Genomic DNA, 13301 nt, shown 5'->3' with positions numbered 1-13301 from the left:
GAACCACTTACAATTTCCTATTAACACCCATGCATGGCTGCACTTTGGATATACCAACAATTTGACACAATACAGCTCATTAAGTTTAATAACTTTTGATCTCTTAGGGTTACTGAATAGTTTAAAGAAATACAGAAAGCTACAGTGTGAAAGCACTACTTCTGCAAGGGAAAATGAAATATTAAAAAGCCTAAAGAGAATGATAGAGTAAATATGGTCATGTTTTTTCAAATGTAAGAATTATAGAGCTGGACGGTTACCATGAAAACCTAATATACAGAATTCAGAACTTGCCAGTTTATGGAAAATGTAAAACATTTAAGAACAGTTTTACAGATAAATTCAAGGAGGGTTAACAATCAAGAGACTACATTTCCATAGTGGTCAGTGAGCGAAGCTAGGGCATTTAGGCAAAGTCTCCCAGCTGGTAAGATTAAGGTCACGGCGGACAATGCCATTAGTTCACACACAGCCTGTTAGTGCCTTTGTCAGAAGCAGGACAGAGAGCTTCATGGAGAAAGGTCCAGTGAGTGCCAATGTTTTTAGAGAACAACCAATAGCAGGGCACAAAGAAAAAAATCAGCAGTTTTGCATATTTAGTTTATATAAACATAAAGGAATTCCCTGCCTTCATACTAGAGTTAGCCACAAAACATACACGGTCTATACAATCGCCGAGGCATCTTACATCACTTAGGACAACTCAGAAAGATGACACCACACCATGAGGGCATTTTCTTATTCTAGGGTCATTGATGTGTGGACTTGTGAAATGAGAAATAGGCACACTGTGTCCTTTGTAACCGTGAAAACTGATGATATTACTTATAGACACAAAAGGCAAGGTCAAAGCCTCACTCCAGGAACATCCCGGTGAAGGGTGGTGTCGGGCCACAGAGCAAGGTGGACTGGGGAGTGTCTGGGCACACGTATGTGCACCTGGCCGGTTCTCCTCATCTCTTCACCCTTCTCACTGAGGGTGGTTATGAGGACATCAGCTTCACTACAGCCTGCTTAGCCTGTGTCTGATGCACGTTTAATCTTCACAGAGGAAGTGCGTGGGCCATAGATAACATGCAATCCTTTCCGTTCTACCTAGAAAATATCTGTTGGGTGAGGAGACAGGTAATAAGTTAAACTCCAATTTTCTAAATGCAATAAGGACTTTCTCTACTGCACAAATGCAAAACATTTATTTTTACACATCTGCCTACTAGCAGCCCAATTAAAAATAGTCCCATCAGACTGACAGTTTCCTTAACTGCTCAGCTCCTGTCATGCTGCAGATAGCAGAAAAGCATTTAACGGCAGCCACAAGGCAATTTTCCAGTAAGTCCTGTTAATCTTTGTATAGTCATCCTTATGCAGCCATCAAAGTGAACTTAATGACAAATCAGTTAAAGTAAATTACTTTCAGGAACTTGTTTAAGAATCAGATAAAAAGCAAACCATATGTGACATTGCTTTGGCTCTCCCCAGGATGGCGTATAATTGTCACCATCTGTGCTGCTTATTCCATTTGCCCAGCCTATCTCCCCCTTGCCCCAACTGTCCCCAGAGCCACTCTTTGCCCTTCTCTGTCCTATTACGGCCCCAAGAGGATGACCACTATGGACCACAGGACTGTATCTGCATCAGCTGTGACCTTGCTCTCCAGCTTCCAGCTGGGCTCAGCCCATGAGAGGCACCGGAAGAGATGAGAGGAAAGGAGGAAAGAGGGCAGGAATCATCCCCCTCCTCACTGCTCCTGCAGCTAAGAAGCCTCTCATCCTGGCTCAGGCCCTCCACAGTGGTGTCACGTTCCCTGCCCTTAACCTTTAGGGGATCCAGGGTGCTCATGGCTTCCAGCTGTGAGAACCTGTCCTTGCAGTTTCCATGACCCTGCCCACATCTCTATAAACAACCCCTTAAATTAGTCTCTCTTCAGTCTAACGCCTCCTTGTTGGCCAAGACCTTGGACCAACACACTGTCAGCAGCCAGAGGTCCCAAGCTGGGGTCACTCACATGAACGGTGTGGACCAGGTCGGCCAGCAGGCACTGCTTCAGCTTCTCATCACTGCTGGTCCCATGAAGCACGAGATCAGGCATGTACGTGGGGCAATAACCTGCCAGAAGCGAGCGGCCAAAGTTCCTTACGTTCTGGGTGCTGATGCTCTGAGACCTACAACAACATTTGGTCCATTAAAACACACAGCTGAAAATATACTTCCTTCTTTCATTACAATTTGACCAAACCCCTGATAACAGGTAAACTGATAGATTCCCGGTGGCCCATTTCACTGGTCCTCCAGGAAGTGGATCACTGTTGTGGGAGGACAGGAAGGGGTAGGGAGAGAAAGTCCAGAAAATAAAAAGGTAAAATACTTCTATGGCTGGTTAGGAGTTTGTACTTGTACCTCATATCAAACATCCACTAGGCATCCACTCTGTATCAAAAGAGTGGAGATTGAAAAAAATGTGAGGAAGGGCTCTTGTCAAAAGTCTGGCTTTAGGAATTTAACATATCTACACAGCGTGGTACCTATGACAGTGCAGAAGAACAGAAGAAATCTCTAATTACTACTTTCAGTCATCACAGACCAAATAATCAACCTGATGGAGTGATAAGGGAGAGGTGCTGTTTCCCAACCACCTCACCTTGTTCTGATGGGCAGGAGAGGGGCCACCTGGGGTGTAATCCACCACCTCCAAGGCAAGGCATCTGCTGCCAGCCCAACTTCCCTACAGATGACAGAAAATTAAACTCCCTGCCCCCATCACCAGCTCTGCTGTATCCCTGCGCCTCTCCTAATGTCACGATAGCTGCAGAGACAGCCTGGCCTTCTCTATCAGTGAGCTCGGTCACACTGAGCCTGTGATCATTCTTGGAAAAAAAAAAAAAAAAAAGAACATGCCGGAAACCCTTTATCTTCATATGGATAACACTTCTACCACTTTAAGAGCACAGCCCATTGTGTGCTGAGCGGCCAACAGTAGCTGACGTGGGTTTCAGGCCAGGAAGATGGTATCTGAACCCAGTTGCCTGTTTCCCGCCTGCCAGCGTTACCTCGGCAAGGGAAGCTCCACTTCCAAGGACCCTTCTGTCCTGTCCCCACTGTGATCCAGATCTGGCAGGGCGCAAGCACATACTTCATCGTCACTGTCTCCAAGCGCGCTATCGGAGCTCTCATTCCTGGGAATGTCTCCTTCCACCCTGAAGTCGGCCTTCTTGTGGGCATCCCCACAGGGGACAGCTGCGGCAACCGAGAGGCCCGAGTCCTGCTGCGCGTGCCTGTCCGGAGCAGGCTCCAACACAGGTCCTTCTCTCACCTTCAAGTACAAACCTCGAGTTTTCCCCAGCCTTCCCCTCCCGGCTCCTGCTGCGTCAGCGGGTGCGCGCGAGTCAGCAGTGGTGCTGAGCTGCCCGGCAGCATCGGACACAGTGTGGCTTCTGATGCCACTGCACACAGCAAAACCCCTGTCAGACTCGCCTTCATCCCCCTCAGAAGAATGACTCCAGGGACAGCAGACCTTCTTCTGAAAGCCGGGTTGGAAGGAACACCTAGAAATCTGAGGGTCCTGAGCCATGTTAGTGGCCACCCTTGCCTCTGCCGAGGGGCTGGCTGACTCTGCATGTTGTCTGCAAGCCTTTAGCTGCTCCTCCATTTTTTTGGTGCGGCTTTCAAAGTCAGACTCTGGAGATACAGAGCTTCCAATCTGGAAAGTGACCTTTTCTAAAGGAGGCTTCTCACGGAAATGTCTGTCAGGGCAGGGCCAGGCCGCTGATCGGTCTGGTAGTTTCCTAGGCGTCTCCCCTTTCAACTGCTCAGGGGCAGTTTGCTGGTGGATCTTTATCCCTGTCCCCAGACCTTCACAGCCAGAAAATTGTGAAGAGCCATCTCGTGGTACCTCACTTACACTTTCTTCATCCCCACAAAATGTGCCCTGAAGTTTCCAAGAATTACTTAACACTGGCTCTTGGAATCCCAGGCTACAAGCCTCAGCACTCAGCTCTGGCCTCTGGTGTCCTCCTTTGTCAGGTCTGGGACCCGTGTCTCTAACATCAGTGCCCTCTGGGGTCTCGGGTAACCCTGCAAGCTGGGGGCTCTTCCTCTCGGCCGAGGTGAGTGGCAGGATGGGGGGCACGAGGGCAGGCTCGCTTCTCACTGTCACCACCACATACTCGGACTCCTCCACTTCCCCTTTCTCCAAGGCGGTTATGATCTTGCTCCCATTTAAAACTTGGTCACCTTCACTGTGATTCCCACTCCAGGTCAGCTGGTTCTCTTGCAGCTCAGAGCAACGGAGAAAGTATGTGAGGACATAAAGTATGCGCTGGACCAAATCCTTCTGTTTCCCTACCACCACTGTGCGAGTCAGTCTCACCGGAGAGCCGATGGCTCCATAAAGGTCACCTAGACAGCAAAAGTGAACACAAGACAAAGTCCTCTGGAGTTAGCAGGTCATGGTTATGTCAGCCTTTACAAGAGCAAAACAGATGACTCGCATTCCCAACCCATGATCATTTCTTCAGACGCCTGATTTCTAATTTCCAACAATAGTCTACAGCCATACCACCCTGAACGCACTGATCTTATCTAATTTCTAGCAATGACCATGTTTTGGTTTGGCCTCTGGAATGGAGAGTAGGCCTGGAAAGTTGTGGCCCAGGGTGCAGCCCACCACCCCTGGTGCATGAGGGCTGCACATGGCCCCTGGCAGCACCTGTCAGGTCCTCCTGCCTAGCACGGGGGCTCAGCTGTGGGCTGACCCAAGGAAGGCTAAAGCCAGAGCTCTATATATACAACCTGAACCGGTACTGTATATCTTGGAAAGCAGAAGAATTTGTTAGAAGAATCCCAGGACAATGGGCATTGGGATGAAATCCAAACTCAAGGATTTCCGAACAGACGTGCAGTGAACTGGTTCAAAATACCTAATGAGGGGGTCTGTTTAGAATTTTCTCAGTACACCTACACACAGCAGGTAGAATCAGTTTGATTACCAAGAAGAAAATCACTTAGTCATAAATAAGTCTGAAGGTTTTATGTTACTTCACATGAAAAGTCTATTGGAAAAAAATATGTCCCATTAGTTATATCCTGACAAGTTGTTAAAAATAGGCAACACACCCTGGTCTACATTCTGCTGGAGGGAAGAATAAGGGCAAGTGCATCATCCAACCACCCAGCAGTGCGAGTGTCTCAACAAAAACACTTGAGTTAACCACTAAGACTGATTATTATGCTTGATAGTAATTACATATACATTTGTTACTTTTTGATAATAATAATATGGACAATTATAATAAAGAGCCCATTTTTACTCACTGGACAGGTACTATGCTGACATCCTAAAGGTTTATCACATCATACCTCTGCATAATCAACCTGGAGTTAGAAAGCATTAAAGAATTAATGTTGGAGCAAATCAAAAGCTGAAAAGATTCTAAATAAAGGAGACGTGATACATGGCAGTGGTTGTAAATAAGAACACAGGAAGTTAGAACTCATCTGCAGAATGCATCCACAGAGGGGAAGAAGGCATTATAAAGGCATATAAAACTAATTAAAATTCATAGATTAAGATGGAAAAAAGTCATGAGAACCACCAGGAAGTACTTCCCCTGGGGACACATTAGGAAGTACCTCCTCCGGAGAGTATGCCCTAGAGTAAGGCTTTTAGGAACATTCAAAGGGCAGGACAGAAATAATTATAAACAGTCCTCTCTATAAAAAGAATAGATGATAGGCTAATAGAACTTCAACCTGGTGGCTTATGCAACTGACTAAGAAATCATCCTAGATTCAGAAAAGTCACTCAGAAATACAGTCTGGTGGTAGGACTTCTGCTTGAGAAAACTTCCTTGACTAAGAACTTATTACTGTTATTGTCCTCTGATTATATCTGCCCATTGCTGCAGGATATCACAGTCATTTCCAGAATTTGTGGGATGTTTCCGTTAAATCAATCTCAGTGTTAATAAAGAAAAAGCATTACATTTCTGAAATTTTGTATAACAAACCACAGGGGAAAGGCCACTCAGAATGACATTTATTTTTAGCAATGCATTTAATTTTTAATATAGTACATTTTAATAACTAAATGGAAAAAAAGTAAAATAAGGAAGGTTATTAAAAATACAACTTACAATAATTTAAACTATATAAAGTAATAAGAGCAGTATGTGTAGTAGCAGCATTATTACTTCATAGCCAAACTTCATAAAATAATGCATCAGTAAAGTAACAGACCCATAAAATTAAATATTTACTGGATCTTGAACTTGAAGGCAATTTTTTGAATCCTAGATAAATGAAACTACTAATTTTTATAGATTTGTTTAATGAATGTAATTTTTAAAAATGAACATGAAATCACATGTGAATATCCTTAACATTACTGAACCATCCACTTAGAAATGGTTATGATGATGAATTTTGTGAGTTTTTCTAATTCAATTAAAAAGAATTTTTTTTTTTTTTTTTTTGAGACAGGGTCTCACTTTGTTGAGTCTAGACTGCAGTGTTGTCATCTTAGCTCACAGCAATCTCACATTTCTGGACTCAATCGATCTTCCTGCCTTAGCCTCCTGAGTAGCTGAGACCACAGATGCCCACCAGAGCGCCAGCTCATTTTTCTATTGCTCAGGCTGGTCTCCTGAGCCCAAGGGATCCTCCTGCCTCAGCCTTTGGGAGTGCTGGGATTACAGCCACTGAGCCCAGCCTTAAAATTTAACATTTAAATATAAAATAGAGAGGCAAATGAGAGAAAAACAAGAGGGGAAAAGGAAGGCGTGAAGAGAATGCTCACAGGAGGCGGCACAGAAGCAGGAAGGTACTGGATGGGGTGGGAAAAGAGATCAAAGGGAAGGAGGATAAACGGAGTAGATGGGTGGAGTACAAGGGAGCAAAGATACACAGCAGAGGAACAGAGAGAGGGGTAAGGACTAAATGAGAAAGAAAGAAGATGGGGCATGGGAGAGGTGCAAAATGACAGGGGACCAAAGAGAACAAAAGGACAGGCGAGAACGCAGAGAGAGCAAAACACACATGGAAAAAGAAAAAATGTCTAGGGAAACATCAAAAATCAGAAACAGAAAGTAGAAGGAAAGGGGAGAAAGAGTGACATGGAGAGGCTGAGGGAACTGAGCAGCCCTGTAGAAAGAGGACAGTAAAAAGAGAGAGAAGAGGCAGAGAAATAGAGAGAGGAAACCAAGACAGAAGCCAGGAGAAGCTGGGGGGTGGAGGGAAGGAGGCCAGGGGAAAAACTAAGGCTTTAAAGGGATTAGGGAAAGTTACTAGGGAACTCGCCTTTTTTAAACAGTGTTTCCTCATATCTTTATCATCATCAGTGCAAGATACTTTCTAATTTCTCTTGTGAAATTTGTTTGGCTTGTGGGTTATTAAAATGTGGTTTGTTTCGTTTCTGAGCAGGTGGGAATTTTATTTTTTAAAAAATTTATAGTTTAATTCTACTACATTTTGAAAAATACCATTTAAACTTTTGGGAAAAATAATGAAGACATTTCAGTCTATTTTACTTACATTAATTTAAAAGTGACCTGAGGAGAAAAGCTGCCTTTTGTTTTCATAAACCCTTGAGATCCTTAGGTCAAAAAGAGTCTGACCTAGAAATCCGTCGATCAGTAGTGTCAGACGGTGGCCTTCAAACTTTGCACTCACACGCCAAAAAAGAAACACATCTTATACTGCAACCCCACAACACACCCTTTGAAGCAAACATTTTACAAAACATGTATGTAAATCACTCTGATATTTTCTATTTCATTATACCTTTGAAATGCTTTTTTGACCCATTGAAACTTTTCCAAAACCCACAGCAGGTGGTGATGCACACTTTGGAAGACACTTGTGCAGAGTGCACCTTGTAGGCGCAGGCACAGGCAAGAAATCAATCAGCAAATGACAGCAAGTCTGTGAGAGGGTGGAAGGGACATTGCTTCCAGCTTCTCCCTTCCCTGCCCTGGGAGTGATGAGAAGCCACAGAGAGACGAGCACCCCTGTGTACCTGTCCTGGAAAGCTCTCAGATAAGTCTTTCAAGGAATTCAAGATGGAGGCCAGTCATGGTGGCTCACACTTGTAATCCCAGAACTCTGGGAGACCGAGGTGGGTGGATCGCCTGAGCTCAAGAGTTCGAAACCAGCCTGAGCAAGAGTGAGACCCCATCTCTACTAAAACTAGGAAAACTAGCTGGGAACTGTGGTGGGTGCCTATAGTCCCAGTTACTTGGGAGGCTGAGGCAAGAGAATCACTTAAGCTCAAGCGTTTGAAGTTGCTGTGAGCTGTGACGGCACAGTATTCTTCCGAGGGTGACATAGTGAGACACTGTCTCAAACAAAAAAGATGAAATCCACCCCCCACCCAAATCCAAAAAACAAATTCAGGATAGAATCTTTTCTACCACTTAGGAAGCTGGATTAAAATTATACCATTACACCTGCATCACTGTTCATTCCCAGCAGTTTATATTTTTCTATTTACTGTGACTTGCTAAATACTATTTAAAAAATGTTTTTGATGCACATGACTCCTCTGTCAACTTTTGGAAGCCTCTTGGTTTCTGTAATAACAGAAACTCACCCAACACTGCACTTGCTTTTGCAAAGCTATCCTGTGCCTCCTCTGTCCTGGGCTGCACCCTCTTGCCAATAGCCAGACCCCTGCTGGGTTGTCTGGGGAGGGAGGACTGAAGACTTTCAACAATACCTGAGCTCCTCTGAAAAATGACAATTATGAACCCACAGGAAGGGGCTCTGCCTCGTTATGCTGAACATAGGGAATTAATGGTTCTCAATAGTTAAATTTCAAATAAGAAGTATGCTTAATTATAAATACATTTATCTAACTAAATGCACATTGCTTAATTAGCACTGTTTTTAAACAGGTGACCCAGCAGCACGAAACACCGTGTTTCCTTAATGTCTGGCCCCTTCCCTTTACTGCTTAATAATACTACATTTTCCCCAAGATTATTGTCCCATAAGAAAAACAACCATGCTTTGTTCTCTCCAGAAAGGACTCCCATGGGACCCAGAGTGAGCTAGGCCATATTCTGTACTCTTTTCTGAGCTTGGTGTGGATCATTTGTATTTTTAATTGACATGTCATAGCTGTACACATTTATGGGGAACACTGTGACATTACAGTACCTATATACAACATGTTCATCAATTCAGGGAACTGGCATACATATCATCTCAAACACTTCCCATTTCTCTGTGCTAGGAACATCCAAAATCCCCTCTAGTAACTACTTGAAAATAAAGAATAAATTATTGGTAATAGTTAGCCTAGGACGGTGCAGTGGCTCACGCCTGTAATCCTAGCACTCTGCAAGGCCAAGGCAGGTGGATTGCATGAGCTCAGGAGTTTGAGACCAGCCTGAGCAAAAGCGAGACCCAGTCTCTAAAAAACAGTTGGGCATTGTGGCGGGCACCTGTAGTCCCAGCTACTCGGGAGGCTGATACAAATGAACTGCTTAAGCCCAAGAGCTTGAGGTTGCTGTGAGCTATGATGCCACAACACTCTACCCAGGGTGACAAAGTGAGACTCTGTCTCAAAAAACAAAAAAACAAAAAAAAAAAAGGAAAGAAAGAAAAACTATCTGTGCATTGTGGTGGGCATCTATGGTCCCAGCTACTCCAGAGGCTAAGGCAGGGGGATCTCTTGAGCCCAGGAGTTTGATGTTGCTGTGAGCTAGGCAAACGCCACGGCACTCAACCTCAGGGCGAGAGTTAAGACTCTGCCTCAAAAAATAAAACAAAACAATTATAGTCACCCTACAGTGCTTCAGAACACCAGGCTTTATCCCTCCTATCTTGCTACGAATTTGTATGTTAAGCAACCTCTCACTATCACTCTCCTTTTAAATCCAAGTTTATATCTATAAGCCATTTAGTTAATCTATCTAAAGCACACCTATTACCCCCACACCATGAGACTTGAACTCTCTTCTACGTCTCACGACTAAGAGCACAAGGAAAAGCCAACATCTGGGTTGCTATGAGATGAGTCATAGGGTAGGAAGGAGATTCTAATTAATATAGTAAAAAGCACTTAAAACAGTGCGTGTCACATAGTGTCAACTTTTGTTATTGTTATAATATGCTATTTTCTAAGACTAGGGTGCTTTCCCCTGTCCATATTTCATTTTATAGAAAATACCACTTTTAACATTTCCTCAAGTAAGCCTTCCAGAAAATCCTCTCCCTCCTTCGCTCCCTCCCTCCCGAAACAGAACAACCTGTCTGTAGAGGCCGGGCCCTGCCACCCGGCCCAGGCCCCACGAGCCTCACCTCTATACCTTCAGTCTTTTTCTTGTCAAAGGATAATCAGGATGCTCCGAAATCAGGAAAGCACAAACCTGCCTTCTCTGCTGTACAGCCAGCTTCCCAAAGGTAGGCAGCGTCTGGTGCTCAACTCTCCATTCCAGCATCTGCTCTAGCCCCCGTCCCCACGGGGCGAGTGAGAGTGAGTGTCCAGTTTTTCTTTGTCACTCTAATGCTTGATGAGTGAGAAGACCCAGAGGACACTTATCCTCTGAATGAAGCCCAGGTGCAACTCCAGTCTCACTAGCCCCAAACTGTCAAAGCATTGGATTCTCACCCCAGGCCTCAGGATGAAGTCTGAGGAAATAAATGCCACCACTAATCACAAGGAGACAGTGCAGAGAAAGACAAGATTTTTGACTTATGTTAAAATTTAAAAAACAGTGAGATCAGGGTGTGTTACCTTCGTTTTTGTCATTTCTTCCCCAATCCATCTTCTAGGGTAGTGGTTATCAACCAGGTGGTATTTTGCCAACAACCCCCCAACCCCAGACAGCTGACAACGTCCAGAGATATTTTTGATTAGTACAACCTCAGGCAAGGAGGGAGCTCTCCTGGCATCTAGCGACTAGAGGCCAGATGCCACTACACATCCAATCAATAATGTGTGAGGAAGCCCTGGCACTTCTCCCAACAACTCAACTGTTTCAAAATATCAATAGTGCCAAGGCTAAGAAACTCTGCTTGAGGGTAAACAGCCAGTGTAGAATGTGAGAGCAGTTTACCTACCCTGTTGTAAGTGGGCAGAGCAAAGCTGCTAGTGGGGGAGAGGAGGGAAAGGTGGGAGCCTCGCAGTCAGAATCCATGGGCCAACCCTGCGCTCGCTGCCTGCCCTGTGCATCGCCATGATGGACGGCCAGCATAAACCACACATTCTAGCACTTTTCCTATTGCATCCCATTAGTCCCTGGACAGCCAGTGAGGTACCGACCCAGCTGCGCCCACAGTGGATTATAGGGGTGTGTCTTGGCCAGCATGCTCACTGACTGGGAGGTGCGCTTCTCGGAGAAGGCTTTAATGGGAGGGTGGTCCACTGGCATGACCGTTGGCACCCAGGCCAGGTGGTAGGTTAACACCGCCGTCAGTAAGGCAGCAAGAAACCTGGGAGACATGGAGGAAAACACAGATTAGTCAGTGCAGGGAGAGGTACATCCCGTACGGCACAAACGCTGGCTGTGGAATTTGCATGTAAGTCTCCCGAGAGTTGAAGCTTACTGGTTTTTGTTGATCTGTTCTATTAGAAGTGTGAACTCCTTGAGAAAGCGCTGGCATAGCTGGGTTTTTTCCAAAGTGCTGGACATCATGGTAAGCCACACAGGTTCAGCTATCCTTGGAACAGAATATAAGTTCCAGATAGTACCTCTATAGAAGAGAAAAAGAAGGAATACACAAACTGTTATGAATATTATTTTGGTATAAAAGAATAAAGGAGAAAACAATAATTTGGATCTACACAGTCCATAACATAACAGAGGTTGCAAACTATGAGCTGCAAGCCAAATCTGAGGGCTACTTTTTAATAGATAAGGCTTTCGTGGGACACAGACATGCTCATTTGTTAACATGTTGTCTGTGGCTGTTTTGTAGGACAAAGGCAAAGCTGAGTGGCTGCAACAGAATCTTTCCAGAAAAGTATGCCAACCTCTGACATAAAATACCCATTTAAAAATTTATTTTCACGATGCCTATATCACCATGCCATTTTTGTAACAAGTAAAGAGAGCAAAAAGTATATACATTAAAAATGTGCCAAGAGGCAACTCAACTGTCCATCAGGAGGAGCGGCGATGACAATGGGACACAGCTGCTCCAGTAAATGGGCAGCTCCTCAAGACGTGAAGTGTAGAGTCAGTGTCTGAGCCACTGAGTCTACTCCTAGGTGTGTATTTGTTGTGCACACAAAAAAGGAAACAGTCCACAAAAGCAGTTTGCCACAGCCCACAAGGGGAGACGGTCTGCCAGCAGGTCAATAGGATGGCATATAAAAGAACAGAAAAGAAGGAAGTGCTGGGACATACTACAACACAGATGTCCCCTGAAGACACGCTAAGTAAAAGCAGCAAGGTACAAAAGGACAGGTGTTACATGGCTCCATTTTTGTGAAATGCCCAGAATCGGCAAAACCACAGAGACAGTAATTTCTAGTTAATGCTTTGAGATTCACTATGCCAAAGAACCCTATTCATTTTAGATATAAAAAAAACACAAAGGGCTCTTCCTTATCATATAATATACTAAGTTTCTACATGGAGACCTAGAGAGAATGGGTTACCTGGACAAGAGATACTTTTTTTTTTTTTTTTATTCTTAAGCTTTTGCCCTGGGTAGAGTGCTGTGGCGACACAGCCCACAGCAACCTCAAACTCTTGGGCTTAAGTGATTCTCTTGCCTCAGTCTCCCAAGTAGCTGGGACTACAGGCACCGCTACAACGCCTTGCTATTTTTTGGTTGTAGTTGTCATTGTTGTTTGGCAGGCCCAGGCTGGATTCAAACCTGCCAGCTCCGGTGTACGTGGCTGGCCCTAGCCACGGAGCTATAGGCACAGAGCCAAGAGATACAAAATATTTAATGACAAGGTCAGGGTGAGAATTCAGTTCTTGATACCTGGGGCACAGAGAATTCTACTCGAAGTTAAGCCTCACAAGTGTTTTTGCAAAGAACATACTAACTTAGCTTGGGATCTCCACTTAAGAGGCCACTGTAGCTCTGAATTTAAAACACTTCCACTCTTCCCAAATCAAGATAGATGAGACATATTCTGACTCGACATTCTAACCACGTACAGGAAAGAATTGGGACACAAGAGAATTCTTACCTTGGCAAAAAACAAAGCATCTGCTGAGAAAGGCAGCAACAATAACTTATAGTTACCGTCGCTGGGATTCATTTACTGAAACTAAACTCTCCAAATGCTAACACTTTGTCCTGTCACCATTTCTGGAGGGGCTGATGGTTGAAGTAAGAACAAG

The 13301-nt window shown here is 44.5% G+C and overlaps 1 protein-coding gene across 6 annotated transcripts in view; it reads right to left on the bottom strand.

Moving 5' to 3' along the window:
* Positions 1–13301, bottom strand: part of FNIP2 (folliculin interacting protein 2) — a 135992-nt gene that overhangs the window by 22806 nt on the left and 99885 nt on the right. For all 6 annotated transcript variants that reach the window (XM_053583550.1, XM_053583577.1, XM_053583585.1 and 3 more), the window contains 4 exons: positions 11548–11694; positions 11264–11433; positions 3048–4395; positions 2006–2162 (listed from right to left, as the gene is read on the bottom strand). In XM_053583550.1, coding sequence (XP_053439525.1) covers positions 2006–2162; positions 3048–4395; positions 11264–11433; positions 11548–11694 — 1822 coding nt within the window. The remainder of the gene's footprint in view (positions 1–2005; positions 2163–3047; positions 4396–11263; positions 11434–11547; positions 11695–13301) is intronic.

The sequence above is a fragment of the Nycticebus coucang genome, chromosome 1 (assembly GCF_027406575.1).
Source record: "Nycticebus coucang isolate mNycCou1 chromosome 1, mNycCou1.pri, whole genome shotgun sequence".
Taxonomy (NCBI): domain Eukaryota; kingdom Metazoa; phylum Chordata; class Mammalia; order Primates; family Lorisidae; genus Nycticebus; species Nycticebus coucang.
The sequence above is the reverse complement of the archived record's forward strand: the minus strand, read 5'-3'. Positions and strand labels throughout refer to the sequence as shown.